General features: G+C 45.0%; 2 protein-coding genes across 3 annotated transcripts in view; both read right to left on the bottom strand.

The window, feature by feature from the left end:
• Positions 1–18,629, bottom strand: part of LOC138809807 (leucine-rich repeat and guanylate kinase domain-containing protein-like) — an 89,766-nt gene that overhangs the window by 15,663 nt on the left and 55,474 nt on the right. For both annotated transcript variants that reach the window (XM_069996792.1, XM_069996793.1), the window contains 3 exons: positions 16,745–16,858; positions 14,313–14,514; positions 12,390–12,485 (listed from right to left, as the gene is read on the bottom strand). In XM_069996792.1, the coding sequence (XP_069852893.1) occupies positions 12,390–12,485; positions 14,313–14,514; positions 16,745–16,858 (412 nt within the window). The remainder of the gene's footprint in view (positions 1–12,389; positions 12,486–14,312; positions 14,515–16,744; positions 16,859–18,629) is intronic.
• On the bottom strand, positions 5,806–8,047 carry LOC138809997 (basic proline-rich protein-like). The gene is made up of 2 exons (XM_069997215.1): positions 7,973–8,047; positions 5,806–7,880 (listed from the first exon to the last, which is right to left on the bottom strand). Exons 1-2 carry the CDS (start codon positions 8,045–8,047, stop codon positions 6,429–6,431), a joined length of 1,527 nt encoding a protein of 508 aa, XP_069853316.1. The 3' UTR covers positions 5,806–6,428.

Below are 18,629 nucleotides of genomic sequence, written 5' to 3'. Positions count from 1 at the left end.
TGCTTGGAGACTGAGGATCTGCTGATCAGAGTTATAGAAGCCTATGCTGGTCTTAACTGACAGCAAGAGGAAACTAACATGTCTACTATGTGGACAAGTAAATTGATAGTACTTCCCCTCTAACCAATGAGAAATCCAGAATAGATCTGATCCTGATTTTACAAAGGATGATGATACCAGTGAAAACAATATATAGCATTTACTGTGCATGTACTATGTGCCAGAGATCATCCTAAGGGTTTGATTCAGTATCACAAAGAAATTCAGTCACTTCGCTGGTCATGTTTCCCTGCTCTCTTTTCCAAAACTACAGGGCTGCTTGTCATCAGCTCCTGAAGGTCCCTCCATCTCAGAAATTTCCCCTTCTTGCCGGTACCTTTTTAAAAAAATGTTATTGTCAAGGTAATGTACAGAGAGGTTACAGTTATAGAAGGTAGTAATTACATTTCTTGTCTAACTTGTTCCCTCTTCCCTCTCCCATCACCCCCCCCCAAGTTGTACAGATCATTTCCAACATATTGTCTTTTGAGTATCACTGTTGCATAGGTTCCCCCTTTGTCCTTTGTCTCACCATTTTGTTGTTCCCCTTCCCTTCCCTAGTTTAAATAAATGTATACAATACCCAGGGTACCAAAATTGAATATAGAGACAACAGGGGATAAACCATAGGGGGAAAACACAAAAGAAAAAAGAAATCATGTAGTACATTGGGAACAACAACAACAAAGAAAAACCTCTTGTATCATGTCTTAAGAGTTCATTTGGCTTAGCATCATCTTATATGGTCATATGTACCTAGCTATTGAGCTATTCTGCTCATCTGCTAAGATTACCCTAGATGTATACTAATTATTACAAGTAAGGGAAACCTCGTACCATTCTTATTGTGTTCAAGTTCCTTAATCAATCAAGGCTGTCAAAGGCTATTAAAGTATTTTCAAAGAAAACTATCTCATTTAACAAACATTTCCACCTAATATGAACACATACTATCCTATAGCAACACACAATAAAATATATTTTGCTGGTTACCTGTTCATAAGAATGAACATTCATCAAAGGAACATTGCTTAGATGCTTTGCAATACATTTAATTCTCATAGAACCCCTGAGGTATGTAGTATTACTAATTATCTCCATTTTATAGGTAAGAACTTTGTAACTTTCCCAAGTTCACACATTTAGATTGTAGTGAAGCTGGGGTTTCCAAAGATTATTTTGACTTTCATTGTGATTTACAACCAATCTTTAATTGGAAGATCCTCAGCTTTGGCTATTCATGATTGTCCTTCCCAAATCAGCTTTAAGATTAGATGTTAACTCTTCTATCACTATTTACTTATTAACACAAAAAGGGGGAGTTTTTGCTCACTTCTCTGAATGCTGGGCAATACAAAGAGTGATTTTAGATTACTTAGTTCCAATTGAACTAAGCAACTAAATTCATTTATGGACACTGCCTCAATAATGTGGTTATCTTAAGTAGAATTTGGAGGATCTTTTATGATTAAAAGATTATTGGGAAGGTGGCTCAGTGGTAGAGCGCTTGCCTTGTATGCATGAGACCCTGAGTTCAATTCTTCAGCACCACATAAGCACAAAAAGCTGGAAGCGGTGCTGTGGCTCAAGTGGTAGAGAGCTAGCTTTGAGCTGAAGAGCTGAGGGACAGTGTCCAGGCCCAGAATTCAGGCCCCAGGACTGACAAAAAAAAAAAAAAAGATTATTTTCAGGGTTATCATGGAACAAAAGGCCAGGTAAGAGCCAGGTAATAATTTCGTGACAGAAACATTATTGATCAAGATCATTTATTAGTAAGATTTACATAAAAAGTCATTGCTTTGCATATGGGTTTGGAAATATCTCATCCTGAGCTCCAACATGAGCAAAAAGACATTACTCACAGTCTACCAGATTCTCATCTCAGCATTACTGAGGCAAGTGCGTCCAACCTCATCCGAATAAGCCAGGTAAACAGGATTCCAAGGACAAGACCAGGGCTCAGTGTAGGGCTTTCAAAACTACACTGTGGAATCCACTTAGTGGGTTGCAACCTGCATTTGAAAGCCTAAAAATTAGCACCACAGAAAACATCATACTAGCTGGGCACTGGCTCATCCCTGTAATCCTAGCGACTGAGGAGGCTGAGATCTGAGGATGGTGGTTCAGAGGCAGCCCAGACAAGAAAAACCATGAAAGTCTATCTCTAATTAACCACCAGAAAACTGGAAGTAGAGCTGTGGCTCAAAGTGGTAGAGTGCTAAGCCTTGAGCAATAAAAACCCTCAGGGACAGCCCCCCAGGGCCTAATTTCAAGCCCCATAACCACCACCAACAACAACAAAAAAGAGAAAAAAACCAAGAAAGGAAGAAAGCAAGCAAGCAAGCAAGAAAGAAAGACATAAAAAAGCAAGAAAGGAAGAAAGAAAGACAGGAAGGAAGGAAGGAAGAAAAGAAAGAAAGAAAGAGAAAACATCATACCGTATCCCTCCATAGTACAAGTATCTTATGATGCTTTATTTCCTCTGTGTGTATGTGTTCACTGGGTCACAGTAGTATAAAATGTATTCCTAGCTATGTATCTTAGTCAAAAAATGTTTTACAGCCAGTAATCTAATGAATACTAAATGCACGCAATATTCCAGTGCTACATACTGTATTTAATAAAACAGACAGTTGGATTCTTCATAGCCAATAAACAGAGTCAATTGTAATGAATGGATCATATATCATAAAGGGAAACTTAAATTTCATCCACTCCAGGAAATAATCCAGCATGTATAAGACTCCCATAATGGAGCATCTAAGTTTTGGAGAAAGCTTGTTTTGTTTCTCCACAAACCACCTCTGACCCAAGAAGTGTGGCTCAAGTGGTAGGGCACTATAGTCTTGAAGCAGACAAAGCTTAGGGAGAGTACCGAAATACAGACATTAAAAAAAAACATTTGTATATTAAAAAAAATCAGAACTTTTCCTTACATCAAGACAATTAATAACCACAGTTAAAATTTGTCACCAGAGACAAGTTGCTGATCTTTTCTTCTCCTTGACAGGAAAGCAAAATGTTGTTCAAAATGTTGCACCGAATCTGAAATGTTAGAAACTTATACTAAAAACAGGAACAAACACAGCCAGGCACTGGTGGCTCAGTGTGTAATCCTAGCTGCTCAGGAGGCCGAGAGGTGGACTGCAGTCTGAAGCCAGCTCAAGCAGAACCGTCTGTGAGGCTCTTTTCTCCAATTAACAAGGGGGGAAAATGGTGACAATGATTAAGATGCATTGTATTCATAAATTAATATATTCAATTGATACTACTTTGTACAACTACTTAATAAAAAGCAAAATAAATAAATAAGCACAATGGTTCTATCTATAATTATCAGACATGAACTAAGGCCATCCTGGAAAATAGAAACCATACATATTCTCTCGATATTTAAAAAAATCATTTTGAATCTTTACAATAAAAGACATTAAAAAATCATTTTGGCCTAATTTTAAGCTTTGAATAAAGAAACAAATATTCCATTGATTAAAGAAACACCAAACAAAACTTCAATTCCTAAAGCTAAAAATATCTGCTAATGTCTTAAGTTGTATGTAAACTTAAAAAAAAAAAAGTTTGAAAAAAAGTTTGAAGTGAAGGAGTGGCTGAAATGGCCAGCCTTGAGCAGAAAAAGCCAAAAGCAAGTGTGAGGCCCTGAGTTCAAGCCCTCATACTGACACAAATAAATAAAAGCAGAACAAAAACACAGGAGGTAGCCGGGTGCTCACGCCTGTAATCCTAGCTACTCAGGAGGCTGAGATCTGAGGATCACGTTCAAAGCCAGCCTGGGCAGGAACGTCTGTGAGACTCTTATCTCCCATTAACCACCAGAAAACCGGAAGTGGCGTTGTGGCTCAACCAGTAGAGCGCTCGCCTTGGGCTGAAGAGCTGAGGGACAGCACCCAGACCCAGAGTTCAAGCCCCACAACCAACAACAACACAAAAAGAACACAGGAGGGCTGAACTTCCTGCACAAGAGAGAAATTTGCTTAGTGCTTTTCCTGAAAAACACAATTCCAGATGCCTCAGAAATGGTGGCCAAACAGGACAGGAAGTGCATCTGTCTCTAAAGCTCTTTACCCAAGTGAGACACTGGCCCCACTAGTTGGCTCACAGACAGTGGGCCATTATCCCTATTTCCTTCATCTCTTTCTACTCTCCTCTCTCCCACTGCCCATCTTATCAGTGGATCTGACCATCCCAGCACCACTGGTGTGCCAGCCATTCTTCCTGCCTCCAGTACCATGATCTTAACTCCATCCCCTGTCTCCCTTCTAGAAAGATACCTCGAAAGTACAAATTTAACCATTCAAGGGGTCTGCTGTTGTTTTAAGATGAGGCTTCCCAAGTGGCGTAGCCAGGCATGGATCTACACAGGCCTGCAGCCTGCCTTGCACGCGTCCTGAGGAGACACTAGCTCCACAAAAGCAGTATCCGCTCTGCCCGCTCTCCTCCCTATCAAGCTCCTGAACAGTCATGTGACCTTGAGGACTCAGCAGAAGGAACTTCTCCAGGGAGTATTTCCTGGTCCTGTTGTCATATCCTAGGCTGAAAAACCTTTCCTCAGTATTTGTGACAGCCAAAGAGGAAATGGTGGCTTTTCTTGTCTGTAAGATGCCGACAGAAGCTTAGCGTGCTGTGGGACGCCTACATGACCCCATTCCACAATGTGGTGATGAACCTTCCTGTCTGTCCACCTGATATTTAAGGGTCTTCCTCATCATGCCCAGTAGCTAGCAGTGTCTGACACATTGGAGATACTTAATAAGCATTTGTTGGGTGAATGACTTAATAATCACAAATTATAGTGTTGTTTGTTTTTAAAAATCATCCTATAACTTTCATCTTGGACAAACCAAATAGTTCAGAGGATAATTACTAATGTTACATAGTTATGAGTGGATTCTTGCTTTGTACGAGGATTCGTATATCTTGGATTTAAATTTTTTCAATTTCTTCTACTGCACTTGGATTACAGTTGACATTCTTGCAGTTTTGTGGACACATACCTTTGTATGCATTTAGTCATCAGTTATATATTTAAAACACAGAATACTAAACACAGGTTTAGCCCATTATCTGTATACAGAGTAACCCACGATTCTGTTCTTAAACGGTTACAACATATTGGCCAGGCATGCTGATTTATAACTGTAATCCCAGCTACTTGGGAGGATTGCAGTTCAAGACCGGCTCAAACAAAAGTCAGTGAGACCCCACGTCAAGAAATAAGCTACTACAGTAGCTGACATCTGTAATCCTAGCTACTTTCAAGGAATAGGTAGCAGGATTACAATCTGAATTAAGCCAGGGCAAACATCCCCCGCCCCCCAAAGTAGACAGGCTTAAAAAGAAATGCTTGGTCCACACTGCAGACCAATCCGTTTTTCCCTGAATGTTTTTTTTTAAATCATAGAATCAAAGATTGCTCATATTCATTCCTTTCTAGCAGTAAGAGCTGAGAAAGATAAAAGCAGATGTAACACCAGAGCTGTCAGTGGCCAGGCAGAGAAACTGATATTCAGCCATTTGTAGTCCAAAGAATGACGCCAATGTGGAGAAAGAAATGCAAGACATGAAGTGAGTCTGACGGTGGCAGAGTCCCGCGGCTGGCCCCGGCCTCACTGGCCCGGCCTCGCTGGCCCGGCCTCACTGGCCCCGGCCTCGCTGGCCCGGCCTCGCTGGCCCGGCCTCGCTGGCCCGGCCTCACTGGCCCCGGCCTCGCTGGCCCGGCCTCACTGGCCCCGGCCTCGCTGGCCCCGGCCTCGCTGGCCCGGCCTCGTCTGGCTCGGCCTCGCTGGCCCCGGCCTCGCTGGCCCCGGCCTCACTGGCCTGGCCTCGCTGGCCCCGGCCTCGCTGGCCCCAGCCTCACTGGCCTGGCCTCGCTGGCCCCGGCCTCTGGCTAGCTCTCCCACCCCCAATAGGCCATAAACGGGCCCTTCACCAGCAACGCAACATCGTAATACGGCATAAATGAAGCCCTGGTTCATCTCTATCTTCTTCCCACTACTTCTTGGGATGCAGGCAGATGGTTCTTTGCTGCTGTTGTTTTGTGTGTTTGGAGTAGGACGGCCTGGGCCAGTTACGTGGGATTCCCACAGAAGACCCGTGGACATGCCCGCCACAGCGAGTCAGTTCTCCACAGGAGAGGAAGCCGAGGGCAGCCGGGCCCTGTCCGGGCCGGAGCTGGCGGTGGAAGAACTCCTGGATGGGCAGAGGACATCGGGCCCACGGGCTGGCTGGCAGTCACTTGCCGTGGCCCTTCCAGGAACCAGCGGCTCCGGAGCGCAGACCGCGGGGAGGCGAGGACGGAGGCCGGGGCGGGGCGGGGCGGGGCGGGGGAGGCGGCGTGGCCAGGGCCTCGCACTCCGGCCAGGGCCTCGCACTCACACCGCGGTGCTCTGGCTGCCCCTGGCGCGTCTTCTTCCCGCCCGGGCTGACCCCTGGGAGGCGCCTCCATTCTGGGAGGTCCGTCTGTCTTTGGCGGGCTGCCTGGAAGGAGGCGGCGGGCGGCCGTCCCCGTGGCTGGCGCTCCCCGGCTCTGGAGAGGCCTCCGGGGCCTCCTCACTGGCCTCTTGGGTGGGCTGGCTGCCACCGGGACGAGCTTGGTCTTCCTGAGATGATCCTTCTCGAATGTTCTTCTTCGGAGCTGGGCGTTTGGGCGGGAGGCTGGTCTTCTTTCTGGACGGATGGGCTTTCCTCCTCCTCTCTCCCTGGGGTTGGGGATCGCTCGGCAGAGGCTCAGAAGTTTCTAGCACCTGGGCCGGCGGTCCCTGCCGCTCCTGGGGGTCCGGGGGCGGCGGGCGCTGCTTCTCGCCAGCTCCCTCGGGCTCCGGCGCCTTCCTCTGCTCCGCAGGCCCTCCCGCGCCCGGGGGGTCGTCGATGCGCGGGAGGCGGACCCGGGGAGCCCCGTCCTCCCGGGGTGGGTTGGGGGCCTGGTCCTGGGCCGGGGGGCTGATGGGAGGGAGCTTCACCTCGCTGCCCTTGGCCTCGGGGCTCGGCTTCGGGGGTGGCCCGGCGAGGGCCGGGCTGATGCGGGGCAGCCTGCCCGCGCCGCCGCCGGCGGGGGAGGCCGTCGGGGCGGGGTCGGAGCCCGGCCCCGGGGCCTCCTCGCGGCTGGGGGACAGGAGCTTGGGCGTGGGCCTCCGGCTCTGGAGCGGAGCCAGCGTCTGAGGCCGGGGCAGCCGCGTGGGGGCCAGCCGGCCCCGGGGCAGCGAGGGCGCCGGTGGGTCTCGGTCCTGGGGAGCTGGCGGTTCCGGGTAGGGGGTCCCGACCCGGCCCGCGTCCGCTCGGGGGGTTTCCCTTGAGTCCGGGTGGCGAGGCGGTGGGGGCCGGGCGTCCTCACCGTGGATCTTCCGAGGGCCGAGGGAAGGAGTCGCCCCGGCCTCCGGGCCTGGCTGCGGGCTGGGCGGGGCCGGGGGCGCCGCGGGGGGTGGCCCCGCCTGGCCGGCGTCCCCCTCGGCCGGCCGGGCGTCTGGCTGCGCGGTGGCTGGCTCGGGAGGAGGCTGCTGCGCTGGCGGCGGCAGAGGCGGCGGGGCATCCGCGGCCTCCCCGTGCGGGGACGAGCCTGAGACCCGCCCAGGGGGCTGCGGAAGCTCGGGTTCCGGCGGGCTGGGGGAGGAAGGCCCCGGCGCGGGCTCGGGGTCCTGGGAAGGGTCTGCGCCGTCCTGGCTCCCGGGGACTTCGGCGGGGACCTGCGCTCCGGAGGGGCGGCCTCTCACCTGGCCGGCGGCCTGCAGTTTTGCCAGGCGCCTGGGGGAGGGGACCAGGTGAGCTGGCACCCCAGAGGCGGTCTTCTTGCTAGAGGATATCCCTGCTTTGATATAAACACAAGTTAGCTAAAGAAATGGTCTGCACTGTCTAGAAATAAGAACAACAAAACCCTCTTTCCCTCTAGTGATGCGTGGACACCCTTGAAGAGTCAAGTTACGCCAACTGGGGAGACCTGGCTTTGCCCTCCTTGGGAAGACTGTCTGCCATTCGCTTTAATAGAACTGAGGACCATGTTTGCCAACACGAACGCGAATGAATACACACGAAAGAGGCGGAGTCACAGAGCCAAGTTTGGGAGTGGAGAACATGTTTTCCATGTGATGAGATCCTTTGGAGCTACGGGGCGGACATCAAGACTGACCAGGTCCCCCTGGCTTGTGTCCTTGTTTAATGGAGAGTCCCTGACGTTAAGTTCCAAGGGCAGTGAGGGGCCATGTCTGTTTACCCACATGGCCAGGGCTCAGCAAGTGATGAATGGGAGAAGCAGGGAAGAAAGGGTCCATGGAAAGGGTCAGGCAACGCAGTCTGAGAAGCTGCTGCCCTTATCCACCCCGGAGCCTCAGATTCCTTCCCCTGTCTGCCCTGGCTTCCTAGTGGCTGTCAGGTGCCCAGCAATGCTGAGTCTGCAGAGAGGGATTGCTTCTTCCAGTCACCACAGGAGCACATTCATGGAGTAACTCTGCTCCCCAGCAGGCACCTGCTTGGAATGGAACACTCATCTCATCTAGTGGCCAAATTCTCAACCTGGCCCTGAGGACGTGGTACTGGAATGCGGAGGGGTCAGAGGTGACACTCCAGTAGGGAACATCCTGGAAGAAACTTCCAGGGAGACTTGATATCCATAGGCTCCAAAACAAATGAGATACCTGGCCACCTTCCTCCTCGCTCTCTCTAGGCTCACACTGAGCCTCCTTTGCATCTGGTCACAAGCCAGGCACCTGTGGCTCACGCCTGTAATCCTAGCTACTCAGGAGGCTGAGATCTGAGGATCGTGGTTCAAAGCCCGCCCAGGCAGGAAAGTGTGAGACTCTTATCTCTGATAAAAACCACTAGAAAACCAGAAGTGACCTGGCTAGCTTCTTTCTTTCTTCCTTTCTTTCCGTTCTTTCTTTCTTTCTTTTCTTTCCTTCTTTCCTTTCTTTCTTTTTCTTTCTTCCTTCCTTCCTTCCTCTTTCTTTCTTTCTTCCTTCCTTCCTTCCTTCCTCTCTCTTTCTTTCTTTCAGAAAATTAAAGAAAATGACTCTATTCCAAGTTAAAAAGATTATTGGTTCGATTTAGAACATAAAAGTAAGGTTTTACATTTCCAGTCCAGTTTTCTCACTGCTCAGCCCAATCATTCATAAACCTTAAACATCAGAGTGACAGAGACACAGGTGAGGGAGCCAACCAGTCAAGCACAGGACACTGGCTCTGCGGGGCCTGGGCCCCTTTCTCAGGAGGTCTTGATGTTTCATTTAGGCAATTATTATTGGGCTCTGTCTTCCTGCACTGAACCTATAAATGCCTGGTCCATGCTCCTTAGCAAAATCTTCATAGTCCTAAAATTTAGAGAGACCATTGGCTCGACTTCTTGGGTTATTAGAGATACCATAAAAGCTTATTAGTAAAGACTGTGCTCTTTCGAATTTTAAGTGTTCACTTGTATAATTTCTGCCTCTACCATGTCACACTGTGTGCAAATTTATATTAGGCATCAACTGGAAAAAAAAAGTAACTTCCTCTGCAAATCAACTGCATAAGTAAGATAAAGTGTTTGGCTTAAGAGAACACAATCTTTTCCAAAATACTAAACCTGCCAGAAAAGCAAAGGTCTGTTGAGACTACTAATAATGATATATGAAATGTAATTATGTCCCAGCTACTTTTTCAAACTGGAATTCTATTAGTCAATAACTGAATAACTTCTAGTCATTAAGTGTATCTGAGAGTGAGAACGTTTCTATAAATTCTGTAATTCATGCCTTTCATTAAATCAGATAGGCCTAACCTAATTATTCTAAATAAATAAAGGTTTATCATACCCGTTAAAATAGGAGTCCATTTTCCTATGCACGCATTATCTGGTCTATTAATTTGCCAAATGCAGTGCAGTTGCTGGTTGCTGTGGAATAAGGACAGCTACAGACCCGCGGTGGGGCCTACTTGCTGCTGAGGCTGTCTTTACCACGCTCCAATACAGAATCGCACGTTTCTCATCTACTCAGAACTGGTCAGACTCAGGGGACTGATGTGTGTTTCTCCAAACCCACAAGAGGCTGGTGTAAAAGCCAGCACACCAATTTATTAATTTACAATGGGAGATGGGTCCTGCTCAGGGATCAGGGAGGGATGTTCTCACGTAAGGTAGCGCCTCCCACAGGAGCAGGTCCACTCAGGGGACCAAATTAAAGATCCAAAGGTTGCCTGGATAGCAAAGAATTAACACAAAGAGAGCCAGATTTCCTCAAGAGAAAGTCCTGTGGAGTTCTGGAAGCCTCGTGAGGTAGACTACACTATACTGCTCAATGATCCTGGCTTTCTAAAGAGCCAGTCTCTGCTGTGGAGGATCAGGTCAGAACTAGCTAGATACCCTGGCTCCTAATTTAATGCCCACCCTCCTTTGTAGAGAGCAACCCTCTGCACTCCACTGATGCCAGTTTGACAGGTCAAGTCACCTTTAATGTCTAGCTGGTAGATCATACCCTTGATAACTGTGTTCTTCCATGAGACCCAGAAGAAAATTCTTAGTCATAATCAGCTGAGTTTTAGGGTTACTTTTTACTTTATCTGTTGTCAGCTACCATTTTGACTTTATTCCAAATGGCACAATTGGTTTGAACTCTGGCACAATTACAACCTAACCTCTCTCCATCTGCCAGAATACAACCAACGGCCAACAGAATCACAATTGGGCAAAGGGACACCAACGCCACAGCACAAAGCCACATCACATCTACAAAGCAGCAAGAACCGTGGGTAAAGGTTTGGAAATGTGGAATCTAGGAATGGAGTTCAGCCCCCTGAGAGATGGTTAAAACACATCTTATACATAGTATTCCATTAACCATTCTGACCACTTTAGGAGTACCACTCAGTGTGTTACGCACGTTCACATCACCACCATCCATTTCCAGAATTCTTCATTGTCTCAAACTCTGTACCCATGAAACAGTAACCACTCCATTCGTCCTTCACTTGGCCTCTGGTCATCACTCTTCTACTTTCTGTTTCTATAAATCTGACTGTGTGAAGCATGTCACATAAATACAATTGAACAGTGGCTGCTATTTGTGATGAGCGTATTTTGCTTACCATGTCTTTAAGGTTTATCTAAGCTATAGCATGTGTGAGGATTTCCTTCCTTTTTAAGCCTGGGTAATGTTTCACTGTATGTACATTAACATTCGTACCACCACTAGGTTGCTTCAGCCTTTGGCTAATGTAACTAATCTAGCTATGAACTTGAGTGTGTAATGATCTCTTCAAGATATTGCTTTCAATTCTTTGGTGGTATATATTGAGAAGCATCTAAATATGGGAACTCTTTTAATTTTTTTTTAGGAATTCACATACTATTTTCCACAGCAGCTATGATAGTTTACATTCCTAACAGTTTCACATTTCTCACATCCTTACTGTGTGTGTGTGTGTGTGTGTGTGTGTGTATGTGTGTGTGTGTGTGTGTGTGTGTGTGTGTATGTGTGTGTGTGTGTGTGTGTGTGTGTGTGTGTGTCCTGGTAATAGTGCTTGAATCAAGGGCTCAACACTTTTGGCTTTCTTGCTCCTGGCTGGTGCTCTACCAGTTGAACCACATCCCTAGTCCAACTTTGTTGCCAGTTGATTGGAAAAAGCAGCTAGTTTCAAGCCAAGATCCAGGTCTCAGCCTCCTAAATAGCTGGCATTACAGGCACAAGGCAGCGGTGCTTGGCTTTGATAATTTTATTTTTTCTTATATACTAGTTACACTAATGGGTCTGAGGTACACGGGGGAACCTTTCACATCCATCTAAAATCAGTTCTGTGCTAAAATTCTAAGTCAGGGCTTTAGAATTCCTAGATTCCACGGAGAAGCTCTCTTGTAAAGCCTCCATAACTTGCTGCTCATGACCCATGAGACAGAAGCAGAGCATGAGGTCTGGGTAGCAGGAGGATAGCAGCAGGGCCAGCACCAGATTTACATGCTCTGGCTACGGTTCTTTATGCTATGCTTTTCAATGCAATGTTTTGAGGATTGGGGCAGTTTGAAGGAAAAAGGAAAGAAAACTCTTGAAATTCTTGGACAAAATATAAACCCCATGAGGACAACAACACCTCAACCCCCTAAGAGAATTAAACTTCTGGAAGGCTAGGATCTGAATCATTAGACCACCCCTTGTCTACTGCTTTCTTCCAAGGGCCAGAAGGCCCCCAAAGCCTAGACTCCTGGATTCTATTAGGTTTCAGGGATGAACAATCACTTCAGGCGAATGACAGGCATTGGAGAGTCAGGAGCCAGCTGTGGCCTGGCAGATGAATACCCAAATAATAACAGATCTTTCTTACTGCATTAAAAAATAAACAAACAAGAAACCGGCACAAAGGACCTAGGATAGTACCTGAAGTTGGTGCCAAAGTCTTGGCAGGTTCCTCGGTCAATCCCAAGTATCCTCTAATGAGCTGACTCAGCTTTTGGTAGGCATCATCCAGATCATCTTCAGTAAAGGAGAGAGCACATTAATGAATGTAACAGGATCCTATCAAATTCAATCAGTGTTCAGTTGCTGAGGGTTCTGATTCCATCAACATTTACTATTATGAATACTGTGAGAGGCAGAATTCCAAGAGGTCCCCCAGTGTGGGCCATCAGAGATCACATCTGGGATTATGTACGTCTATGGCAAAGGGGAATTTTTTGGAATATAGAATTAAGGTTGCTAATGAGTTTGTGCATATCAAAAAGGGGATTATCTAAGTGGGCCCACTTAATCATATGAGTTCCACAAAAGAAGAGCTTTCCCCCTGTTGGCACAGAAGAGAAAGTCAGAGACTCAATGAATGTAAAGGATCAAATGCGCTGTTGTTGGCAAGAAGATGGTGGAGGGCCATGTGGATAAGACCTGAAAGAAAATTCCAGAAGCAACCCTTGGCAAACAGCCAACAAGGAAACAGGGACATCAGTCCTAAAACTATAAGAATATGCATTCTGATGACAAGATAAATTTGGGCGTAGAGTTTTCCTTCCCCAGCCTTCAGAAGAGCCAGCTGGCACTGGACTCTCAGCCTCCTACCATGTACAAAGCACCCAGCCATGCCCAACCTGACTCTCCACCAATGGTTGCACTGTGACCTAATGAATGAGCATTGCTTTTAGCTGCTAAATGTGAGCATTTCCATGCAATAGTGGAAAACCACTATGATGGGGTTACTATGTTAACGTGCTTCAGAGATCAAATACTATTATGTTGAACCATATACAATTATTGTTTGCATAGGTGAAAAAAGTTGAATATCAATCTGGGCAGTGGTAGCTCATGCCTATATTCAGGAGGCTGAGATCTGAGGATTGCAGTTTGAAGCCAGGCTGGGCAGGAAGTCCGTGAGACTGGAAGTGGTGTTTTGGCTCAAGTGGTAGAGTACTAGCCTTGAGCACAAAGAGGCTCAGGGCCCAGGCCCTGAGTTGAAGCCTCAGGACAGGCAAAAAAAAAAAAAAAGAAAAAAAGTTGACTATCATTTGGTTCAGTTTTAATGTCTATAAGTGGTGAAATTCTGTAGTTTGAGGTAATGTAAGTACATAACTTTTTTTTTTTTTTTGGTCATGGGCCTTGAACTCTGGGCCTGGGCACTGTCCCTCAGCTCTTCAGCTCAAGGCTAGCGCTCTACCACTTGAACCCCAGCGCCACTTCCTCTTAAAAACTGTAAACTATAATATTACATCTATGGCTGTAAATCTGGCTTTTTGTAATAACAGAATGACTTAGAGATTTTTCCTCATACTTACATAGAGTTGTATGTTTTCTCATTTCTTTTTATGGATTTTTTAAAAAAATACAGTGCAATTTAAAAATACACAGAATTTTCTAAATTTCAGGATATTCTTCCTCTAATTACTGTTCCAAGTAACTGTCCATTTCTAAGATCATTTTTGAAAATGTTCATTTTAGACAGATACTTTCATGATCATGATAATTTTAGTAGCTGGGTTTTTAACCTAAAGGTAGATTATGATGAAACTGAGTTTCATATAATTTAAAATGCACCTTTGAAATTACATATTTTATAACTTTGTTTTCACAATGTCCCCTAAAGAAGAAACCTATTCTAGGGCCATTTCACACCAAATCATGTTAAGAGAATAATGAGGATAATACTCTGATTAAAATAGTGGAAACTCAGGTCTTGTGAATTCTTTTGTACCTTTTATTTATTTTGTGACTCATTACCTCAATAAAACTTTTCCCAAAGGATTTTTTCCCCATGACACAAATTTTTAATCCAGTGATCTCACATAGCAAAAAGTAAAACTCTGATGAGTTACTAACCTGCATTGATGACAGCATCAAAATACCCTGGAAATTTGTGATTAATTTTAATATAAAGGTCCACTCTGGAGACGGCAAATTCAATTTCTGCACGACTGAATAACCCTTTCCTCCGCAGGTGTCCCTCATATTTTTCCTTGTTCATGGGCACCACCAAGATATATCGTGGCTCAAAATAAGAATATTTCAAACTTCTTACACCCTAGGCATTTAAAGAAATGATAATAAGATGGAACAGAGACAAGATTTAGAGATCATAATCACCAGAGATTTAGAGATCATAATCACTGTTGAAAAATTTATCTGTAGAACTAGCAACTATTTTCTAATGAATATTTCAAGACTAGATTACTTTTTTCTTGTCATCAAATATTAAAGTATCATTGGAAATATTAGAATTCATTCCACCTGGTTGTTCCCTGATTAATCATTCTAATGAATAAGGCTGCTAAAAAAGAAAATTACTAGATATAAAAATCGGTACATTCACAGCAGTACTGCCACTTTATTACAGAAAAGCAATTTCAATTCCATTATTGCAGTTGGTTTTCTTGGAGCATCAGGATACAGAAATCTTATCAGGTAGAAAGGTTCCTTCCTTACCCCTTGACCCCTTTCTGTTCCTAAGCCAGCAGCCTGGGTGTGCTAGTTCCAGTGATATCTCGTGGCCTCTGACTGGAGTCAGAAAGGCCAAACTCATGGTAATCTACTAACCAGCTTGATTATAACCACAGCTCTACAACTCCTATTGACCCTGCAGAAATCACCCAGGCTCTCTGGGTATCCTTTTCCCCATAGGAGGAAGTAAAAGAATGAATGATTACAACCTTTCAGGTTCACTCCATCTCAATTCTATCATCAGTTCAACTCAAACCCAAAAATCTTCCTTTCAAAAATTCAATAGGGTGGGGTCCCAGTAGGCTCAAGCCTGTACTCCTAACTAATCAGGAGGCCGAGATAGTCAAGCTTGGGCAGTAAAGCCATGAGATTTTTACTTCCAATTAACCAGGAAAACACTGAAAGTACAGCAGTGGCTCAAGTGGTAGGGCACCAGCCTTGAGTGAAAAAGCAAAGTGAGATTGCAAAGCCCTGAATTCAAGTCCCAGTACTGGAACAGAGCAACTAAAAAAGCATCTTTTTGTTGTTGTTTCTGTTCAAATTGCTTTGTTAAAATACTTGATAAAAAAATTTCGACCTGGACAAGGCAAAAACAAAAATAAATATATTTTTGAATTCAGAATGCACTATTTTTTTTTTTTGCTTCTACCTTATTGTAGCTCACACTTAGCTGAGTGATGGCTCCTGTTTTACCTTTTTTTCCTTTAAGAGCTTATTCCTACTCATTTCTAGGAGGTTGAGTCTGTAAATGATGTTTTATGCCCCTGGTTCTCCCCAACAGAAGAATTTTCCCAAACTTTCCTTCAGGTGTGTGTGTGTGTGTGTGTGTGTGTGTGTGTGTGTGTGTGTGTGTGTGTGTGTGTGTGTGTGTGTGTGTGTGTGTTGGTACTAGGGCTTGAACTCAGGGCCAAATTGATCTCTTAGTTTTTCTGCTCAAGGCTGGTACTCTAACACTTGACCCACAGCTTGATTTCCAGCTTTTTGCTGGTTACTTGGAGATAAGAATCTCCTAGACTCTGCTGGAGCTGGTTTGGAACCATAATCCTCAGATCTCAGGCGTGAGCCAGCAGAGCCCAGTGAAGATACTTCTTAAAGATACACAAACCAGTCAACTACAGAAAGCTAAGGATGGAATGATGGGAGAGGTGTGGTCAGCTTCGTGGAAGCTAAGGAATCGCAATACTAATCAAGGAGCCACAAAAGAGATTTCAGTTTTCTGTGAAGTTACAAGGGAAATGTAGAAGAGATTCATAGTCAATAGGAAAGAAAGATGGGCTGCCAGGATAGAGAGAGGGAAATCTCCTGAAAATTTATTAAGTTGTCAGAAATATAAAAATATTGCTCCCACGGAGCAACTAGAGTCCAGTGACACTACTGGCCACACATCTCCCAGGAAAAGAAGAAACAAGGCACAAAGAGCCTTCCACACCCTGAGGAGACACGGAAGCAGATCTAGCTTCACCTAACACCACCTCATACAAAACAGAGGCCAGGCTGTAAAAAGAAAAAGGATTAATTAGTGAGGAAACAAAAGAAAATGAAGCTGGAACTGCAGTTTGACTTATACTGTATATGTAATTTCTTGGATTATAATCCAATTAACTTTTCACATCTGGCCTTCCCCATGCTAATTATAAACTTAATAACTCACACTTCACTATGCAATTCTCTTGTGTCTAGTAGTATGACCAGGTAGTTCAGACAAGTCTCTTTCTGACCACACAAGGCAGCCCAGACCACAACACACACACACACACACACACACACACACACACACACACACACACTCCTCTGATTAAATGAAAAACACTTACTTCTATTTCCATATGAATACAGCTTGCCAACCCATCTCTTGCAATATCTTCCACAGTGTCTCTGTTTAATCCATAACTGTGATTACCATAATTAAATGTCAGAATGAATTTCCCCTGGAATTTGAAAAATCACAAAGAATTTTATGTAACTGTGACCCTAATGGAATTTAAGTGAGTAAAACCAGTTGATGTCTTATTTTTAAACAATCCCATAAAACTTAAAAATAGTAGCCACTATGTAAGAAGCACAAAATGACAAAAGGTTATGAAATTTAACATCAAACTAGTAGAGAGAGAGAGAAAGAGAAAGAAAGAGAGAGACAGAGAGAGAGAGAGAGAGAGAGAGAGAGAGAGAGAGAGAGAGAGAGAGAGAGAGAGAGAGAGAGAAGGAGAAAGACTTGTTCAGAATTACCAACTTACCAAAAAAAAAATTCGGTGTTCAGAAATAATTTATTGACAAAATGTGAGAGGAGGGATCAAGACTGAAGCTTATGGTAGAACGAATCATTTTGCTTTCTTACCCGCTTCCTGCCAAATCTACACCACAAACCTCTATTACTGAAGGAACAAAGGTAATGGCTTATTCTTTTCCTTAGCCCTTTCAGCTCAGCCAGCAGCCCAGCTAGTCCAGAGTCTCCCATTCCCCCAAACCTTGCGTTTCAAGATAAGCCATGAATTATGGGAAATTCCTAAAGACTTTGAATTACAGGGACATCCTAAAAGCTTTGAAAAATTGACCCAGCCTGTTTTTCCTCATACAGATGGCTTCTCATTGAAACTGCCCCAAATGCTATGTAACAGAATTGTTGCCTGCTGCATAGCCATTTGGACTATAAATACCTGTATTTATAGTCTGTATTCTAGAAACTCAGTTTTTCCAACAGCTGTACGCCCTTGTCAGAAATGGAAGTAAAAACATACCTCTCAAATTCTCCATGACTTTTTCCTTTGATAATGTTATATTTATTAAGCCATTACCTCTCATCTAACTAGAAGCAGAAGGAACAAAAATGCAGATGACCTTGGTAAGTGTGACTTCTCATATGCCTGTCTCTGAAATAAATAATGAAGTGAAAAACCTTCAAGGTTGCTTTGATTTCCTTCAAATGGCAGCCACATCATTAAGAACAGCGGGAACAAAGGGTCAGCTGCTGCCCTCACGGCTCCAGATGTGGATGTGTGCGCGCTGCCCGGGGTGAGGGATTGGGCGGGAGTCACAGAATGTCTCTGCAGGTTGGCTGGGTCTCCAGGGGATACATCTGCTGAGGGTGATGAGGAAAACCCACACCCCCTTACTCAGAACAAGCTTCTGAGTTAACAACCTTGTAAGAAATATACCAAAACTTTACTCTGGCACTGTCATACTCTTTCTACATATTCATCTATCTTTATGATATTTATGTAAGTAGACAGCTGGTTCTCAGATGTGTGTGTGTGTGTGTGTGTGTGTGTGTGTGTGTGTGTGTGTGTGTGTGTGTGTGTGTGTGTGTGTGTTTATGTGGCTGTGGGGTGATTAATTTCATCTGTTAACTTGAAGGATGTTCTGGGTGAGATTAACATTTACTGGTGATCAGAGCTGGGCGCTGGTAAGTGGCTCTCACCTATAGTTACTCAGGAAGCTGAGTAGCTATGGGGAAATCACACAAAGCCTAGGCAGAAAAAGTGCTTGGGACTCTATCTCCAATAATTGGCAAAATTCCGTACTGAAGGTATGGCTTCTGTAGTAAAGTACCAGCTGTGGGCAAGCAAGCCCACCCAGAGCCTGGGGTCCGTAGTTCAAACTCTGGTACAAGGAAGCTAACTGCCCTTCACGTGTGGGCAGACCTCATGCAATCAGGTGCCTGCATAGTACACGCAGGTGAGCCTTTGGGCCCCATCTACACAA

The sequence above is a fragment of the Dipodomys merriami genome, unplaced genomic scaffold (genome assembly GCF_024711535.1).
Source record: "Dipodomys merriami isolate MVZ:Mamm:240054 unplaced genomic scaffold, mDipMer1.0.p SCAF_5, whole genome shotgun sequence".
Classification (NCBI taxonomy): Eukaryota; Metazoa; Chordata; class Mammalia; order Rodentia; family Heteromyidae; genus Dipodomys; species Dipodomys merriami.
This window is presented reverse-complemented; position numbering and strand designations above follow the sequence as displayed.

Excerpts from the sequence above, each read along its gene's own strand:
- LOC138809997 (XM_069997215.1), bottom strand. The coding sequence starts at position 8,047 with ATGGTCCTCAGTTCTATTAAAGCGAATGGCAGACAGTCTTCCCAAGGA. Across the intron at positions 7,881-7,972 it reads GCCAGGTCTCCCCAGTTGGC|CTAACTTGTGTTTATATCAA; the intron begins GTAACTTGACTC and ends CCATTTCTTTAG.